Here is a 19,129-nt window from a genome sequence, read left to right on the forward strand (position 1 = left end):
TATGTGACTTCCTGTATTGCCGTACCTGCGTCTGTCTGGCTTGACGGAGCCGGGCTACCAGGGTGGTGCTGATGAGAGCAGGGTGACAGGGGCGTCGCTCTCTGTCAAACACGAGCCTGCTGTTGACTCCGCAGGGTGCATATGGGTGTCGATGTGATACTGCGTCCCGTTGTGTCCAATAAACCAGCAGTGACAGACTCGCTGTTCGCCTTTTGTGCTGCTGACACAGGGTGTTACTTTTCAGCAGTCAATAGAGATTGTAAGAGATGCGCCATCTGTTGGTACTGCCCAGAGCCAGAGATCAGCGCAGACCCCCTGGTATAGTCCTAAGGTTCCTGTACGGAAAATGCACTGTGTGGTTTTTAGCTGTATTCACAGTGAACAGCAAAGTGCATTTCTTAATTGAACCAGCAGAAGTATTTAAATCAATACATTTACCCATGATGAATCTCATGCTGATAGTACAATAAGGAAATTGAATCAATAGTACTGCTCGTGATATTATTACATTACATTTACTGGTTTACTAAAAAACTATCTATAATGTAGATGTTTAATTCCATTTTTGCTTTAAAGATCATTTAAATGTGTTTTAAGGGCACATTTTGAGGATATTTAGCCTGCGTTAATATGATTCATGAGACTATTTATTTATGAGTTTAACAGGTTGCTTAGATTGTTTATATGCTAAACCCCACACAGTACACACGATAATCATTTCAGAATATCAGATCACCATTGTTTTAGCATTATGATCAATATACATTTTGTACAAGTCATATAACACAAGAAGCACACTTGTGTTTGAGAACACCATGGTGCACTGATACATTTAGGGATAAGTTATCAGGGCTCTGGATCTCAAAAAAGCACAGTTGATACAGCTGACCATGATTTACAAGGATGTGAAATTGGAGAGGAAGTACTGTCTTGGTTAAGCGGTTACATTGAGAATAGATATCAATCACACAAATAAAACCCACAGCGACTGAATGTTACTGTGTGTTGGGACTATTGTTGATTATTTGGTACATAAATTATATATTTGAGGTTTCTAAAATATTAAAAACTATATTATATGCAAATGATACAAATGTATTTTGTTGTGATAACTTTTGGACACAGGGGGAAAAGAATTGAAAATGCAAAACAGTTGGTTTGATTCTAATAAACTAACATTGAATTTAAGTAAAACTAAATTTACAGTCTTTGGGAATCAAACTCAAACAGGAAACTCATCTTAAATTATGTTGAATAGATAGAAAAAGATAGAAGGTTTGTCTGAAATTAAATCTTAACAACAAACCCACTGTTTACGTTCTAAAATGTAAAGATTTGATCAACTTTAAAACTGTTCAAATCATGTGCAGTTAAAAATCAATTAGTACCTTCGCTTAAAGTATCCAAAAGTGGTTTAGAAGAAGAGAAAGTCGAACACAAATTGAGAGAAGACTAATGTTAAATATTATTATAATACAGTCAAAGGAGTTCATTTATTTAAAAACTGTAGTGATAAAATGAAAACATATAGAATATTTAGTGAGTTTAAACAAAAAATAGCATGTTAAACAAACATGAAATGGACAAGAATGACAGACTGTCATATAAGAACAGGTTACACAGGGTATGTTAGTTATTGATTTGTATTGTTTTGTTACCCCTCGAGAGCTGCAGCTTCAGTCTACACCTTTTTATTTTCCACAGTGCAGGAAACAAAAAAATGAAGTTGGATTATTGTGCTGTTTTGAGCATCACTATTTTTGTGTGTTAAGAAAATAAATTCCAAATTCTTCTTAAAGGTGTAGACAGGAGGACCATTGAAGCCACACAATTAGAAGAATGTGGTCACACATTCCTCACATTTTACTCTCATATTTTAAAATGTTTACACTGAACAGAATTTATGAGTGAGAAAACATGTTTTCCAAGATTAGTTTTTGTCCACTTCACTGTTAGTCTTGTCCACTATATCATGCAGTACTCAGGTGTAGATTTTGATGCAATGTTATTGCAACAAAAGCCTTAGTGGGGCACTATTGAGCTGAATTTGAACCACACACTTTTCATGCATATTTTCACAGTAAAACCTTTATGTGCACAGCTCCTTCTCATTTTTGAACCAATCTTCTTCAGCAATTGATATCACCCTGTTTGGACAATAATCACCAGCAGTATGAAATGGACTGAGACAGGCTGAAATGATATATTAGGGTAGCTCAGTGAATTTTTTTTTTTTTATTGATCATTAATGTCCTGGTGTGCAAATATATCTCAAGACATATTAATTACACTCTTGGTGGCTTCCTCAGCAGTCTATAAAGGAACAAAGCATCTGAGTGAGTTGCCCTCAAGACATTCTGCATGTTTTCAAACTCCTCAGTACGCTCAGGCAAGATTGTTCTCATGGCAGCAGCATTTTCAGGACTTAGAAGTCTTTGTCTGGCCATCAACAAAAGCCTTTGGATTACTGGTGAGGCAGGCTCACAGTACAGCTGCGTGCGTGTATGGGCAGGTCAGTGGAATGACTGGAGCTCCGGTGGGCTAAGTGCTCGAAAAAATGCAGTTTGGTGAGATTGCAGATTAGGAGGGAGGGAGGAGGGGAGGGGGACAGGTGCTGACTCCATGGGGGGAAACAAAAGCCACACTTCACTTTTTTTCATGGATCAGGGGGAGATTAATTATAAAAAAGTTGTGTCAGAAAAAGTGATTCATGACCAAAGTGGTGCTTTTGATTAGCTTATATAAAAGGAAGTGCTGAAAGCAAAAGCTCAGTTCCTGTAACCAATGGACTTTGTGGTAATGTGACATTTAGCAACTGTTAAACTCCACTTTCTACCTTTTGGGCAGGCCTACCTGTGAGCAACCAGCAGGACAATAACAACACTGAGTCAGTGAGGGAGTGCTGTCGATTGGCCCCGACAGCAGCCAATCTGAATGCAGGGAATGAGTCACAGGGAAGCCTTAGCTCCTGTCTGCACTCACCTGATACGTTACCTGGCTGAGCTCAGACCCAGCATCTCATTACCTTTCCAATACAAATTATAACCAAGGCTCATTGTGTCCTGTAAGCTCCAGCAGTCAAGGTGTTCTTCTGTATTTGCCTCCACTGAGACAAAGGCACAGAGCCATGGCTGTGGCAAATTTCCACTACATTACTCGGATGAGCAGTGGCTTCAAGGTCTACATTTTAGAAGGTAAGCTTGATTTTTGCTTTTGTCTTAATGCCTCATGTTGCTCTGAAGAGAATGAAGACTTGTAACACCTTGAGCAGTGGGACGTAATTTTCTGCTATGGTTATGAAATTCTAGTCTTGTAGTTACTGTATATATATATATTATCTTATATTATGGCAACCTCATTTAATATTTGTGTTCATTACTGCAGCACTTACCTTTGTTCTGCGCATGACACTAAAGTAAATATCAAATGGTAACTTTCAGATGTATATGACAGTCAAATAGAAGATACACAGGAACGAGAATATTTTTAAATTCATGGTGAAGTGTGTTTTGATTACTTGTCATCAGAAGAAAAGCATACGCAGACTACAAATTTTGAAAATGAAGAATTCTGTGAATGCTTACTGGCTTTCAAAGTCCTCAAGATTGAACCAAGATAGTGTGAATAGTGTTGTCACTCGTAAACTGTGCTTCTGTTGAATCAACATAAAACCTGATTAAACACAGCATAACAGAAGGTCAGGCAGCATGTTCCCTCCACTAATAAGGAAGAAATATCCATGCCCGAGGCATTAGAAAATCAGCATAGGTGTGGTTATACATGCCCCCCCCTCCTCCCCTTCCTCCACAATGGCACTCTGTGTGAAGGAGTCGGTCACAGGTGTTTGAGTGTTTAGTAGGAAATGCGGATTGGAGCACTGACCACTTAGGGTGTGAAGACACTGTAAACAACTTTTTTCAAATCTCACTATGCAAAACAGATCATTGCCCATTGTTTGATTTGAATAGAATAGTCAATGTTGTGGTGGCTGGGCATTTTTTTCTTTCAAAGCACTGAATGAGTGATTTGAATATAACTAAAGGAGTTTTGAAGGACTCCTGTTGTCATATCAATGTGTATTTCCACACTGTTAACTGAGCATACAGTCAAAACAATGGGCCACAGAAAACAGTGAAATTGTGTGAACAATTATGCTGCCATTCCATTTCCAAACAATGCTGGTGTTTTGACTGTATGCATGAGTGTTTTGAACATGTGAGCATGTTGATGTGAGTCAAGGGCTCCAAGAGCAAACCTGATTTACATTTATATTACTCTTGATGTCTGGATGATAAATTAATAAGTGTTTATTTATTTTAAAAAAAAACATTGATTAGAAAACACAAATTAGTTTTATGAGTTCAAGTGAAATCTGAGTATATGTGACGCCCTGACGCTCCTATTAAACACATCACTGACACCATCAGCGTCTTGTTGATGTGTTTCAACTTGTGTAATTGCTAAAATCCAGTGTGTGTGCATGTGGGTGTGTGTATGTATACGTGTGTTCACCTTTCACAAAAGGGTGTAGCCTAAACTGGGGTCTTCAAAGGCCAATAAATATGTGGTGTTCCATCATAAAAAAAAGTGACTGTGCCCTTTTGACAATGTGATTGGGCCAAATGCCAGCATTATGCAGAAAAACAACATTTACCGTTAGTATTGAATCAGCTGTGTTGTATTGTAACCCTCGCTGATCAGGTAGATCAAGTTCTACAGCTTAACGGAGTTTACAATTAACGGTGATAAAGAACGCTTTCCCACGAATGTCAGTCATACAGGTCGATGTCATGAATCCAAACAAGTAGTTACTCATCACTGATGTGTCAACTACCATTATCCATGTAGTGAAATCCTCATATATCTAATCTCAATATCTAATCTTTGATCCTCTTACTACTATCCTCTTTGCTATACTAAAATGGTGCAGCATCTGTGGCATGATTGAATTCTTTAAAATCCTCCTTTTCTTATTTTACACTTTAATTATGTCTTACAGGTCAATCTCACCTCAGAAGTGAAGACAGATACAGACATATCACAAATGACCGGGCTCGAGCCCCAACAGTGTATCCAGTCAAGCGCAAGCGCAGCCATGAGAGGGGTCTCACTTTGGAGGAAAGGTTGGTAAAACTGTTTTAATTCATGTTCCCAATTAAAAAATCAATATTAGAAATGTGTTTGATTCAATTCAAATTCGGTCACAGTGATTTGACATTGTCTGATGAATGCTTATTTCAGGCGAGAGCGGGCACTGAGCCGAAGCAATGGTAAAGCTGCCCAGAGAGCGGCTCCGGCTCCAGGACCAGCACCAGCACCAGCTGTGTTTAACAGCCCACAAAGTCCCACGTCTACCTGGAGTCCAGCACCCAGTCCCACCAGCCCTGTACCCACCCATGTGTACTACTCCCCAGTCATGGATGAACCCCTTGCCCTCATCAAGAAACCAAGAAAAGACCCTGAAAACAAAGAGGACAAGACTAGAAGCACTGCTACCAATCAAATACAGGTAAATCATTAGGAAAAAACAAGGCCTACTTCTGCCTTCAGGGTGTTAATGTTTATTTCATCTAACATCAAGGCTGTTTGGAAAATGGTAGTAGTGTACAGTATGTCCTTTTGTAATGTCAGTGTAGCTCCAGGCTACTCACAGCAATGGTACATCTCCCATGTAGTTAGTGAATCCAACTGCATAGACCTTTTACTTCCAAGCGTGGGTACAGGCCTAAGCTTGTCCGAGCTATGCAATCCAGCCGGATTCAGGAAGAAAATGTCAGCAATGGAGGCAGGAATGCCATCAACAAGACCAAACAGACTGCTCACTCTGACCTGTTTATGCCACCACAATGGGAGGGATCTTGCTTTCATGGACAAACCCAACCAGTTTAATCACTGTTAAAATAATTTTGTTTTCTAATTGAACTCTATACACTATTTCGTTGTAATTAGCTGAAGTGCACATTCAGGTTTAGGAGATTTTAAAACAGTAGTACAACAGGATGAAAATAAGTTACAAAGCCGGGTTACTATGATATAAATGCAGAAACTAAAGTCCTTATTTCGTCGTTTTATTTTATTAATGACCCAATTTTTTTTATTTTTTTTTCAGATGCGCCCCTCTGTGATCACTTGTGTCTCCTCATCAAGAAACCCTTCCTGCAGATCTGAGGTCCACAGGAGCCACTCATCAGGTCGGTCTCACACCTGTGGATGAGTTCACACGGTCACTCCCTAATCATCACAAATTCATCATAATGTATCCGCTTTTACTGACTCACTGAAGGCTCATTTGTGAGGGTGTGTTTTTAACATTTGTCATGCATCCTTTCATTCGCAGTGATTTCCAAAAGCAATTACGACCATGTCGTTGAGGAGCATTTCCAGAGGAGTCTCGGAGTGAATTACCAGAGAGCTCGTGCCCAGCAGCTCTCCATCAGTGTGTCTGTGGATGACCACTTTGCCAAGGCCTTGGGAGACAAGTGGCTGCAGATCAAATCCAAGTCTTCTTCCTGTTCCTCCACTCCTCCCAGCAGTCCAAGCGTTACTCACTCCCCCACCTACAGCCACAGCCCAAATCTGTCCCGCAAAGAATCCACCAGCAGCTCATCGCCACCCTCCAGCCGCTGGTCTGTCAATTAAAGCAGAAATTACCTCTGATCCTGGAGGAAAATGGACTTTGTGACTTTTAACATTTCACTGCGTGCAGCTCTGCTTGTCGAGCAAGTGTTGAGAGGGCAGATTTAGGAGTGATGTCAGACTGGACCACTGTGTGTCCAAATGTCCGACGCACGGAGACGCAGACAAATGTAGCATTAAATTGGGATGTCCTTGTTTTGTTACATTTCTTTACTCTGCTTGCTGATAGCCTCTGAATACCTGAGATAGATGGTGATATGGGACGATTGAAAAATCAGCCAAAATATTCCTTTACATTTCTTTGATTTTGTGTCATTCTTTTACTGCCACAATTTCACTGCATTATATTTATATTCTGATACACGTGGGTGCCTTATGGTCTACCTGACTAGCCTATCTGCTGTATATTATTGTGCTTTTAAGTTGTACACAAAACAAAGACCTTGAAACTTTTTGAAAAAGTTTTTTAAAAATTTAAAAAAAGAATCAATGAATGTTTTTGTGTCTTTTTGTGTCATTTGTAAAAGCATATGTGTGTAGTGTCATCTGGCAAACACTGGATTACGAATGAAAAACTTAACTTTTGTAAGAATTTATTCAGAAAAACATGTCACAAATTAATAAAACTCCTTTTAAACATGAAGGTTGTGAACTCATCAGCTTGTTAAAAACTGGGTAGGGTGCTTTACCAGACAGTCTAATTTGAGTTGAGTCAGTGTGTCTACAACACGTCCGGTGCACACTTGGCATTTTACACTAGGAGTTGTTGCCACACACTGAGTGGGAATGAGATGTATGTATGAGCAACTCATTCGGGACTTTTTCCTTTAAGTTTGAGGGAATGTAGTGTGCATGTTGCAGCAGGCACTAGCCCTGACATTCCTGTCTCCTGAGAAAATGACTCTGTAAGATCCTACAGATCCTGTTTGGCAAGGGATAGGAGGGAGGGAAGAGGGGAAGGAAGGGTTGGGCTAATATAGGCCTGAGCATGAGAACCAGTCGTACTCTTCAGTTACTTATTTGCATGTCCTATCTTGTCGAACTTTAAATATGATAGGCAACATTTTAAAAAAATTTCCAAAGCTTATGTCTTTGAAATTATAGGGTTGGTCTTTATTTCGGTTTTAAAGATGTGGGAAATAACCTGAATGTCGTGACAAGTTGAACATCTTAGGAATCAGGGATCAGAGGGAGGGAAAATGTGAACTGAATATGTTTTACATCAAAATTGTAAAGGTAAACAATTAAATATGTGTAAGCTAATGTTAGTGGATGGTTGGAGTAAATACATCATTACAAACCCTCTTTAAATCCATGGTACAGTTCACATTAAATCACATCAAATAAATCATTGACAATAATCTTGCTGCAAGTCCATACAGGAGCAACTAGAACCAAGCTGCTGATTATTACTTTCCTCATTAAGTGCTGAAACTGGTATTTCCACATAGAGTTTATTCATTAGCCAGTGTAACCTGCACATGGGCATTGATGCCATCTAGAGGCCCTTGGGTAAACCTCAAACAGCAAACGTTGTCAGTGAGCAAATCTCATATTGCATGATAAACAGCATAAACAACTAAAAACAGAGTTCTGCAGGGAAATGTCTTGTTGAGTAAGAGATTGTGCTCGACAGGAAGACCCTATGAAACTAAAGTGAGAAAGACTACTTTACTCAGCTAACCATTAGGAGGTGACTGGACCTGCACATCACCTTAAATTCTCCTCATATATTATTTGACCAAACTGTTTAATAGGTTTTAACAAGGATTGTATTTTTTGTGCTTTAAGTCAAATTAGGTGCACAAAACAAAAAAGCAACAAAACTTTAATTTCGGGGCAATATTAAATACCAATATGTCTACTCATTCTCAATTTTACACATTGACCACAGTAATAAACATTGAACACAGTATAAGGCTGTTGGAAGGTGTTTCAGTCATTGTCAGCCATTCAGCGCTGTGTTTAATGTTCAGTACAGCTAAGCTGTAAATGGCATGTTGCAATATACTCTGCAATTGGCCATGAGAATGTTAAAAGAAAAAAATTCTCATGCTGCTATAAGACAAATGCACATTGTTGTTCGGGGGGAACGATAACACATAATTACAATTCTGAATACCTCAAACACAGCAGAAAACAACGTTTAACTCATTTTAACTCCAACAGTAGCAATTACTGTAAGTATTCAGTGTATAACAATGCAGAAAATTGAGCAAGTCTTCTGGGAAACTATTTCTGGTCTGTCAAAAGTTTGATCACTGTCAACAGATCAAGAATCATTTAGTAAATAATCAAAATGCAGCTTTAATCTTATGAGAACATGATTGCACAGAATGACTGATGTGTAGCTATTGTGAGTCATTTTCAAAGTTCTTGCTCAACCTCTTTTTATTTAAACGATCTCAGGTAATTATCTTAGATGTTTGTTTAAATGACGATTGTTCAGGTTCAGATCACTGGGTGTTCACAACCCTAAAGTGGCAGCTTCAATTAACCTGCAGTAATGAGTCAATATGGTGTTTAAGGTCCTTTATTAAAAAAAGCTTTGTTGCTTATTCCTAGTTGTTTGACAAGTGTGGAACTTGTGTTGTGCTGTTGTATTTCATGTAGCCTCAACAGGAATATGTTAATAGACGGCATTCTTACAAACATTGCTTTCATACAGTATATCAGTCATATCAAGTGTATTTTAAAGTGATGAAAGCTCACAAGATATTTTAATATAAAGAATCCCATTGAATTCGCAACAGTGTATATTTGAAATATTATTTTGTTATAATAAACAAAGTGCAGCAAGTTTTTGTTACTGTGTTTTTACACAAGAACATAACTTTATGGTAACAGTTTGTGCATGTATATGAGATATACAGATTAAAGTTACTTATCCCGTTTTCTGTATCTGGCACCTTACAACTGAATCAGCACAGTCTGGGATTTAGTTTTAACATGTGTCTCTTGATCACACAAATGTTGCTTACACCATTTACTAGTTCACAAAATGTAAATCTAGAACTAAATATTGATCCATCCACCAGTTCATCAAGATACTTGTTTGATTTGGCACAGACTCTTTACAATATCTGAAACATATATGAATTGTAGCAAGTTCAAGTGTACTCACTGTTTCTCATGTCTTTTGAGTGGAGTTGTGACTCACGTCCATTTAAAGCGGTCACATGTGAGGTCAAAATGTTCCACAGTGGCAGCATCTATTTGTGAGCACAGGTTGACTTCTCAGATGCCATGTATCCAAACGACATCATCCCACAGGCTCCAAATAAATGAGTAATGAACAGGAACTGATCAGCAAATTTGGAGGCACTGTACCATTTCAGAAAAGAGTGGATTCTGCTGATGTTCAAGCCGGCCTAACAGTCTAGTGGAATTTCTCAGTAAGGAGGCAGTTCATGGCGAACATCAGGTTGATCAGTAACACAGTTTGTGACTTCTGCTTCATGTTCTGCTTAGCTACACTTGCTTAATGAGCTACCCACACTGCAGGTGACTTCATAGCATAAACTTCAGTTCAGTATTATAATATTGTGGCAGAATACATTTAGCATCATTAAATCCAGTGATAGACTGGGAGAAAGAGAGGAACACAAAGTGGTTAAATGGATGAAAAATGGATAGACACCTTTTCTTGTAATTTATAGGAAATGTTAAATTTGACCAGAGGGTGGCACCAGAGGAGAGGCTGAATTGTTTCCTAGATTAAACAAATAAATTATTGTTGCACAGTGTCTGCTTCATCTATACTTACACAAAACAAGCCACACTATAAATAGGATGTGGAAATATTGTAAAAAGTTACACTTAATACATGCTATTATAAACATTAAAACACATTGTAAGTAGAAAAGGTGTTTAGAAAAAATAATTATTATTATATAAAAATATTTATATATTTTAACTTTCAAAACAGTAGATATTTTGTGTTTTTCCATAGTGAATAAAAACATTTAATTTGCGGATTTCAGGCTCATATCTACAGTAAAGCAGTGTAATCAAAGACAACTGTAATTATGTTTCCCTGTCAACAAACAGGCTAAACATTAGCTTTAAGCAGCAGCAGTCCCATGACCAGACTGGAAAGGCGTGTACTCAGCCAGCTCAATAAATAAAGCGTACTCCAGCAGGAGCCTCCAAACATTGCAGGCTGCAGGACCCCCCTCCCCCTGGCAGCCACTGAAAACATCCATTCACTTTACACACAGTTTGTCAGGTCTGCTTTTCTCCTGATAGCAGGACACACAAACTGCAGTGGAGCCTAACACTCAGTGGGAAACTCTCACTTTGGTCTCACATGTGAGTATAAACTATTTTTCCTCTTTTCTCATTTTCTCTCATTTACATATTCATTTATTTTTGTTGTATTGTTGCTCCTTTTGAATTATGCAAGAACAGCTAAGGAGATTAACATACCACTGTTTTCTATTCTGATGGTGAGTTTGTACATAAATACTGACTGCCGACAGTCCTGAATAGGCCACTTATTCACAGCTCTAGAGTCCTGTTTTGACGTTTTAAGTGGATTTATTTGTGATTCCACTATGCCCCTGGCATTTAATGGGCTACTATGATTATGCAACTCTCAGTGGGTACCTGTTGAACTGAGTGAAAGGGCTACACTGACGCATATAGACAGGTCAGGTAGCACTTCACTTTAAATATGCAGTATATAAACAAACAGCACGCTGTCCTGTAGCTAAAGGCACATACAAGAACATGTGTTCATGTACAGTATGTTCAACAGGCTTATCATTTTATATAATCACAACCATGTTATGTTTTATTGTCATTCAATATCTATTCATATACCAGTATCCAGTTATGGATGCTTTATGAACACTTTGAGAGACTTGTCTGCTTACAACCATTTTGAAGTATGATATATATGTATTAAATATCTCTATATTCTATAATTCTCTATACTGCTTATAAATGCTGAATAAGGGGTGTTAAAATTTAGTGTTACTGACAGTTGTAAAGGAAAACAATGATTTTTAATTGGCTTAATTGTTCCAAGTCCGATTTAAACACACCAGGGGATTAAACACACTGAAAGTGCCCTGAGGTTACTAAAAAGTCACTGTTTTCCATATAAGCCCCTACACTGTAACACAATCTGAAAAGAGTGATACTGCTCAGTTACTGTATAACTTAAAAAATATGACCCTTAAAGTGTGATTGTATATTTTAGTAGTAGATAGTGATGCTTGTAAAACCATTAAGCAGGCCTTCACGCTGTAATTTATGAAGGTATTTAGAGTAATTTGCTGTTGTCGAACATGTTAAGTAAAAAGCTTAAATTCAAGCGAGCTACACTCTAAGCTGTATTACTGTGTTCAGACACTGACTCCAAGTCATGTTATGATTAACTGAGCTCTCCGTAACCACAGCCTGCAAAAGACAGATAACTCGAGAGCAAGTTTATGTGAAACTTTTACGTCCCTCACACCCGTTATGACATTTTGCCTCAACAATTTATCATAACCACTTCCCTCTGTTAGAGCTTACTAAATCATGCCTGGACAACATCATGATGCATGCCGTTGGTCTTGTCAGCTGGTTTTGGGCTTGTTAATATGTAACTCAGCTTAACCTTTGTCTATGCATTGTTAGCAGTTATTAACGACTAACTGTATCTTCTGTTTTTTTGCAGTGTAAATCATCAGAGGCCTGCTGTCAAAATGGATGTCATTCCCATCTCTATACGCTCTCTTATGACGAAGCCTGCAGACAAACAATGCATACCTAGATAGCAATAAATTTCGATATCTTCCCATAGGAAATTTAGAGCTGAACTAAAGAGTGACAAAGAATAAATTTTTTTATCCATAAATCCTTTCCTCAGAGTTTATTTATTAACACATATTACCTCATAAAATACGGTCAAATCCCAATAAATTGGCTTATTTTAACTTTGATTGACACTTATATTGCCAGTTACCCAGAGATGGATTCAACAACACTAGCAACCTTCGCTGCTGCCACTACCATTGCTGTGGTTTCTCAGTCTGTCATGTCAGAGTACTTGTGGCTGTTGGTGGTAGGTTTCATCATTGCCTTCATCTTGGCTTTCTCCGTGGGGGCCAATGATGTGGCCAACTCCTTCGGTACAGCAGTGGGTTCCGGGGTGGTCACTTTGCGGCAGGCCTGCATCTTGGCCACCATCTTTGAGACAGTGGGCTCAGTGCTGCTGGGAGCCAAAGTCAGCGAGACCATCCGAAAGGGCATCATTGACGTCCAGATGTACAATGGCTCGGAGCACGTTCTGATGGCAGGATCAATAAGTTCAATGTTTGGTAAGCACTCACTGAAGTTGCCTTCTCAACTTGCCTGAATGTTTCCCTTAAAATAAACCAAGGAAGATATTTTACTAGCAGTTTTTCAGGATATGAAGACCTTTTTACTCGTTTGTACAATAGGCTCTGCTGTGTGGCAGCTGGCTGCGTCATTCCTGAAGCTCCCCATTTCTGGAACTCACTGTATTGTTGGAGCCACAATTGGTTTCTCCATGGTAGCCAGAGGTCACCAAGGTGTCAAATGGATGGAGCTACTCCGCATAGGTGATTATAATTTGTTTTTCCCCCCGCATATAAGTGTCTGTCAAATCTGAAATACAAGTCTAGCTAAAAAAAAACTTGGTTCTCAATTGTCTTTTGTTATCCAAAGTGGCATCCTGGTTCCTGTCACCTTTGCTGTCCGGCATCATGTCAGGAATTCTCTTCTATTTTGTTCGCAAATATATTCTTAACAAGGTAAGCTGTTCATTTCACAGTGTACATGGGTAATAAGGGTAATTTAAACCTGTTAGTGATATGAGAAATATTCAGATTCTTTATATAGATAAAGCACTGATACCACAATATAAAATACTTCACTGCATTCAAAATGATATTTCAGCACAAGTACAGTAGTACTACTGGCAAAATGTACTTAAAGTACCTCATTCTGCAAAGAAAATGTCTCCGGTGACAGATATACTATATTACATTATTTGATCTTTAATGCTGATATATATGTTGTTGTATACCATAATGCTTCAGCAGCATTTTACTGCTAATAATAATTTATTTTTACACTGTTAGGTAGATTGGATCAGTGGTTCCAAATTTGGGGGTTGCATTATTTTTTTGGAATTTTTTCCCATCTTTGCTATTTTGTGAAATATTGAATAGCTTGACCTCTGTGGGCCTTGAACATTTGTTGAAATTAAACTTTCAGAGAAGTTGAATGGCAAAATGTCTTTTTGGAAGAACTGATAACAACTGAAACTGGAAAAGGGGCCCTAGCTAGAAAATTATTTTTAGAAGTTGGGAACCACTGGTTTCATCTTAAATAATGCTTTGCATATATTGTTATATTCTATGTAAAATATTATCCTGTAAAGTAACTTTTAACTCCACATGTCAAACTATAGTATTTTCCACTTACATACAGCTCACTAGTGTATGGAAATTCTCAAGTACACTCACTGATTTCCACAGACTGACCCTGTACCAAACGGCCTCAGAGCTCTTCCCATCTTCTACGGCATCACTATGGGCATCAACCTCTTCTCCATCATGTTTACAGGAGCGCCAAGTGAGTACCATGTTCACACACTCTACACCAATGCTTCTTTTAACTCTCGCTTACTGCACTGCACTAACACAGCAGCTGTTGAAATCCCTGGAGCAAGATGATGTCTGAATAAATGTGTCACTGGAGGCACAGAGGAGAGTTGATGACATTCTTCTTAGGACAAAAGCAGGTGAAATAAATTGGGAGGTGTTTCAACACATCAGATAATTCTTGATTCTGATATTTTGGACAATATTTCATCAACCTGAATTAATTTTTTACTACCATGGCATTTCTGTCCAATTATTTGCTGCCTTTAATCTAATACCAATAATGAAAGAGCCAAATACTAATAAAAAAAAGTGGATTACAGAAGAAGAAGCAAGAAAACACACCAAGAATGTAACAAAAAAAAACAGTCTGGGAAAGATACAATTATTAAACAGACAATTTCCACTCCTTTTGTTTCATTTGCAGGATTGAACTTATCGAGAAGTCAACTGGCCTGGGCCCTTCACTGAAGGCTGCAGGCCGGTGTGTGTGGGTCAAGGAATATAGCACACCATAACTCCTGCTATGCAAAAATACAGAAGAGTGCACTTCTCACACTGATGCACACTCCCATCACACATTGTTTTCTGCACACATGCACATATTCTCTAACACAGTGTTACAGAAAACCTTAACTGTTCAAAGTGACATTTCCTGCATACACACTCCAGCTGTGTATGTAGTAAATTATATTTGCAGCCTCATGCATGTTGAAGATGGGGTATTACCATACAGCCACTGCTTTTGCTATGTGGCGCTTTATTTTAGTTAACCTGCCATTGTCTACAAAAGAAAACAGGTAAGTTATGTCAGTAAGGAAATATTCAATATTGTCATACTAACCTATCTAAAGCCATAAAAAAGATTACTTTATTCAGTTAGAGCAACAACAGTTTAGCTGTTCTGTGTTCTGTCAGAACGGTCATGTGACTCCAAGTGTGTGTAACAGCATGTATTGCGAGTATTTTATCACTGGGCTGCAAGCCTGGTCTCCTCCTCACTATCTGATTGGTGGACTGCGTACTCCTACTGATACACTTGTCTGTAAACTTCAACGCAGGCCATTCAGAAATGAACACATTTTACGAAAAATCACATGACCATTACTCATGAAACTGGAAGGGGCGTGGTTACCTTGGAAAAATGATTATGGGTTGGTTTTTTGGAGGGGGTTTTGGAACATTTAAACGATACAATAATAGATATGCCATTTACCTGATAGATGTTATTATATTTAAAAAAAAATACATATATATGTATAGGAATATATAGATAGTAACAGTTTTTCCTCACTGGTGTCAAAGGACCAGACATCATCAGTTGTGAATAAGTAAAAGAAGCAGTTTAGCTTCTGTTTCTCCTTATCTGAGACAGAGTTTTTTTCTCGTGTCCCTGTCTTGTGTGCACAGTGCTCGGTTTTGACAGAATGCCATGGTGGGGTACACTGTGCATTTCGCTGGGGTTTGCCTGTGTCACAGCTTTGGTCGTTTGGTTTGTTGTCTGTCCACGCCTCAAGAAGAAAATCAGACGTGAGTAAAGCTCCTTATGTTTTGAGACTTCCATTCATGAATGCATAATGAATAAGATTTTTTTTTTTTTTAAGTAAATGAAATATATACACACAGGTGACAAATTAAAGGAAAAACCAACATAAAGTGTCTTAGTAAGGTGTTGGGCCACCATGTGCTGTCAGAACAGCTTCAATGTGCCTTGACATTTATTCTTCAAGTCTCTGAACTCTAATGGAGGAATGGACACCATTCTTCTAAAAGATATTTCCTTGTCAAACTATTCAGTGACCCCTTGTTCTCTATGGATGGGGGCATTGTCATCCTGTAAGAGACCACTCCCATCAGGATAGTAATCATTGGCTAAAGATGATCACCCAACACTTTGTATTGATTTGCAGTTACCCTTCCCTTGAAAGGGACAAGTGGACCCAAACCATGCCAGCAAAATGCCCCCAAAGCATAACAGAGCCGCCAGATCCCCTCACTGTAGGGGTCAGGGATTCAGACCTGTACTGTTTTTTTATATTTTTTATTTGTCACCCGTCTGTAGATATAGCAGATCTCACATTTTGGACTGTCATTTTTACTCATTGCTCTATTTAAACACCAGAAGTGTCTTAATTGCCATATGGGTTTGTTATAGTAGTTCTTGTCTACATTGTGGCATATTTGATCATGATCAGTGCGCTCGGTTTAACATTGCCCTGTACTTCAGGAGAAACGGCTGCTGCTCCCTGTGAAACTCCACTAATGGAGAAAAACTCCAACAGACCTGCACTAGAAGAGCATCCCTCAACAATCTATGACCCTCAACCCCAGACCCCTCCAGTAGATAGTCAGAAGGTGGCTTTCCAACTTGGAGGCTCAGAGGAGGCAGATTTGGACAACAATGAAATGGAGACCAAAGACTTGGATTTGAGTAATGGTGAGAAAGTAATAATCGCCTGAGTTATGCGTTTCTAAATGAGTTTCTAAATGTAAAAATATTTACCTCAGTGGTTAAATCATGAAGATATAATCAGAAATAACTCTGAAAAGGTTCAACAACTGAATTACAGTAAATTATTATTGTCATAGGGCGGCTGAATGGCAATGTTGGCCCCATGATGATCACAGATCCTCACAGCGGACTGTCCCACACGGTCCACAAAGATTCTGGCCTTTACAAAGATCTGCTACACAAACTTCACAAGGCCAAAGTTGGCGACTGCATTGGCGACAGTGACACAGAAGAACGGCCTATACGGAGAAACAACAGCTACACCTCATACACCATGGCCATCTATGGCATTCAAGGAGAACCTAAATGCAAGGAACAGGATGGCGGGCTGCAGAGTAGACCAAGGGTGGACAGTTACAGCAGCTTCAGCTCAGCAATGACCACTGGGAGTTCAGTCCCCGAACCGAGTGTGACGCAGGAAGCTGGCGGGGACCCTGTTGTGGAGGAAGATGAGCTGGAGGTTGACCAACCAGCTGTTTCTTCGCTTTTCCAGTTCCTTCAGATCCTCACGGCATGCTTTGGCTCCTTTGCTCATGGAGGGAATGATGTCAGGTAGATGAGAGTAGTATCCTCTGTGGAACGTGTGTCTGTGCTGTTCATTTAGAAGATTTACACAACTTATTTCTATCACCAGCAATGCAATTGGTCCACTGGTGGCTCTCTGGCTTCTGTATGAAAGTGGTTCTGTGGTGTCCAATTCACCCACACCCATCTGGTTGCTTCTGTATGGCGGAGTGGGCATCTGCGCTGGGCTGTGGGTATGGGGCCGAAGGGTGATCCAGACCCTGGGCAAAGACCTAACCCCCATTACACCTTCTAGGTATGCCACATGTACATATTACAACTTCAATTCTGATACAGTCAAATGATATTAACACGTTTTCTTCCAATTTAGTGGATTCAGCATCGAGCTAGCTTCAGCAATCACAGTTGTTGTGGCCTCCAATGTTGGTCTTCCTGTCAGCACAACACACTGCAAGGTAATGGTAATGTTCAATAGCCTGAAACATCAACCCAAACAGATGAATATGACAATCAAAGTAGGTTCAGCTGTTGATGAACTCTTATATTATGTGAACACAGGTAGGATCTGTGGTGGCTGTTGGATGGCTGCGTTCCAGGAAATCAGTTGACTGGCGTCTGTTCAGGAACATCTTCATCGCCTGGTTTGTTACAGTTCCTATCTCCGGGCTGATCAGTGCTGCCATCATGGCTATCTTCATATATGTTGTTCTGTGAGTGAATGTCACAGTTTTCAGCTAGTCTGTCAGCACACTGTTACTTCAACCGATGGAGCACTACCAACAGTTATTTTTTGAAAAAACTGTGCTCATAAATATGTTTTTGTTAATGATGTTTATTATGTCATTTAATGCCATTTCAAGGTCAAGCCAATGAGGATATGTCCATGAACAATGGAACTGTTCAAATATCCAGAAGTCTGTGATCTTGTAAATCCCTATGAATATTTGCATAAAAGCAAAAATATTTCAAAATTCAAATAATTAAATTTTGATTTAAAAAGAAGACATTTAAACAGTTATATTCTATGTTTTACTATTTGGCCAATGAAACAAGAAGTTGCCTGATTTGAAGGGATTTCAATGTATTTTACTCGATATTAAATATTTTCAGCAGCATCTTATTTATGTTTGCATGCAAAAAGACGGGTTAATAAAATTTAAAGAACACCATCTTAAGTGTTTTTGTTTTCCAATATGACATAGATTTTACAAGTAGGATAGCTGACAGAGACAGACACAACGCATATTGTAAGAGAAACAGCAAACACACACATAAAACCTTCTCATCCCACATAATCAACAAAATCACAATCAGCATCACAAACAGGTTTGTTGCCAAGTAGTTTTGCACATATGAGGAGTTTGCCTTGGTGTTCTGGTGCATAACAGTCAAAATATAGACAATCATAAATCATAATTGTAAATAATATGAAAAGACATATTTGCAGAAAAATATGTAAAATATATTCTAAGTGATATTGAAATGAATATGTATGTAATGTATAAAATATTGACCAGAAATGTACAAATGTTCATAGTGTAAACAGTATATATAAAATGTTTTGTCAGTCACATTTTAAACAAGAAGTGATGAGTGCTTTTAAAGGGAAGAAAAATAAAACATCTTGTCAGTTTATAGTGAACCATAAAATTACATCCTCATTCTCTTCCTCATTGTCCTTCTGCTTTTCTGATTCGCTGGTGGCTTCATCCCTGCTCAGGTGGAGGTGTTACCTGTATGAGCAGGTTAATCATGATCTGGGTTAAGTGCAGTTGGTTTATGAACAATAATTGTTTATGCTTCTTCATTGATCAAATCTAATGTTAGTTTCTGT

General features: G+C 38.7%; 2 protein-coding genes across 2 annotated transcripts; both read left to right on the forward strand.

The window, feature by feature from the left end:
• Positions 1–3,127: 3,127 nt before the first annotated feature.
• On the forward strand, positions 3,128–6,639 carry vgll4l (vestigial like 4 like). The gene is made up of 5 exons (XM_062417179.1): positions 3,128–3,194; positions 5,000–5,123; positions 5,242–5,509; positions 6,110–6,206; positions 6,338–6,639. Exons 1-5 carry the CDS (start codon positions 3,128–3,130, stop codon positions 6,637–6,639), a joined length of 858 nt encoding a protein of 285 aa, XP_062273163.1.
• A 4,164-nt stretch (positions 6,640–10,803) lies between these two features.
• On the forward strand, positions 10,804–19,010 carry slc20a1a (solute carrier family 20 member 1a). The gene is made up of 11 exons (XM_062417825.1): positions 10,804–10,947; positions 12,305–12,947; positions 13,071–13,211; positions 13,318–13,403; positions 14,133–14,229; positions 15,669–15,788; positions 16,486–16,695; positions 16,848–17,322; positions 17,405–17,590; positions 17,666–17,750; positions 17,854–19,010. Exons 2-11 carry the CDS (start codon positions 12,599–12,601, stop codon positions 18,007–18,009), a joined length of 1,905 nt encoding a protein of 634 aa, XP_062273809.1. The 5' UTR covers positions 10,804–10,947; positions 12,305–12,598; the 3' UTR covers positions 18,010–19,010.
• The last annotated feature ends 119 nt before the right edge of the window (positions 19,011–19,129 follow it).

Source organism: Scomber scombrus, chromosome 4, assembly GCF_963691925.1.
Source record: "Scomber scombrus chromosome 4, fScoSco1.1, whole genome shotgun sequence".
NCBI lineage: Eukaryota > Metazoa > Chordata > Actinopteri > Scombriformes > Scombridae > Scomber > Scomber scombrus.

Bases quoted from the DNA above. Each gene is read 5' to 3' on its own strand.
- vgll4l (XM_062417179.1), top strand. From the start codon at position 3,128: ATGGCTGTGGCAAATTTCCACTACATTACTCGGATGAGCAGTGGCTTC. The intron at 3,195-4,999 runs GTAAGCTTGATT...TATGTCTTACAG, and splicing joins CAAGGTCTACATTTTAGAAG to GTCAATCTCACCTCAGAAGT. The intron at 5,510-6,109 runs GTAAATCATTAG...TTTTTTTTTCAG, and splicing joins CTGCTACCAATCAAATACAG to ATGCGCCCCTCTGTGATCAC.
- slc20a1a (XM_062417825.1), top strand. From the start codon at position 12,599: ATGGATTCAACAACACTAGCAACCTTCGCTGCTGCCACTACCATTGCT. The intron at 16,696-16,847 runs GTGAGAAAGTAA...TTATTGTCATAG, and splicing joins AGACTTGGATTTGAGTAATG to GGCGGCTGAATGGCAATGTT. The intron at 17,591-17,665 runs GTATGCCACATG...CTTCCAATTTAG, and splicing joins ACCCCCATTACACCTTCTAG to TGGATTCAGCATCGAGCTAG.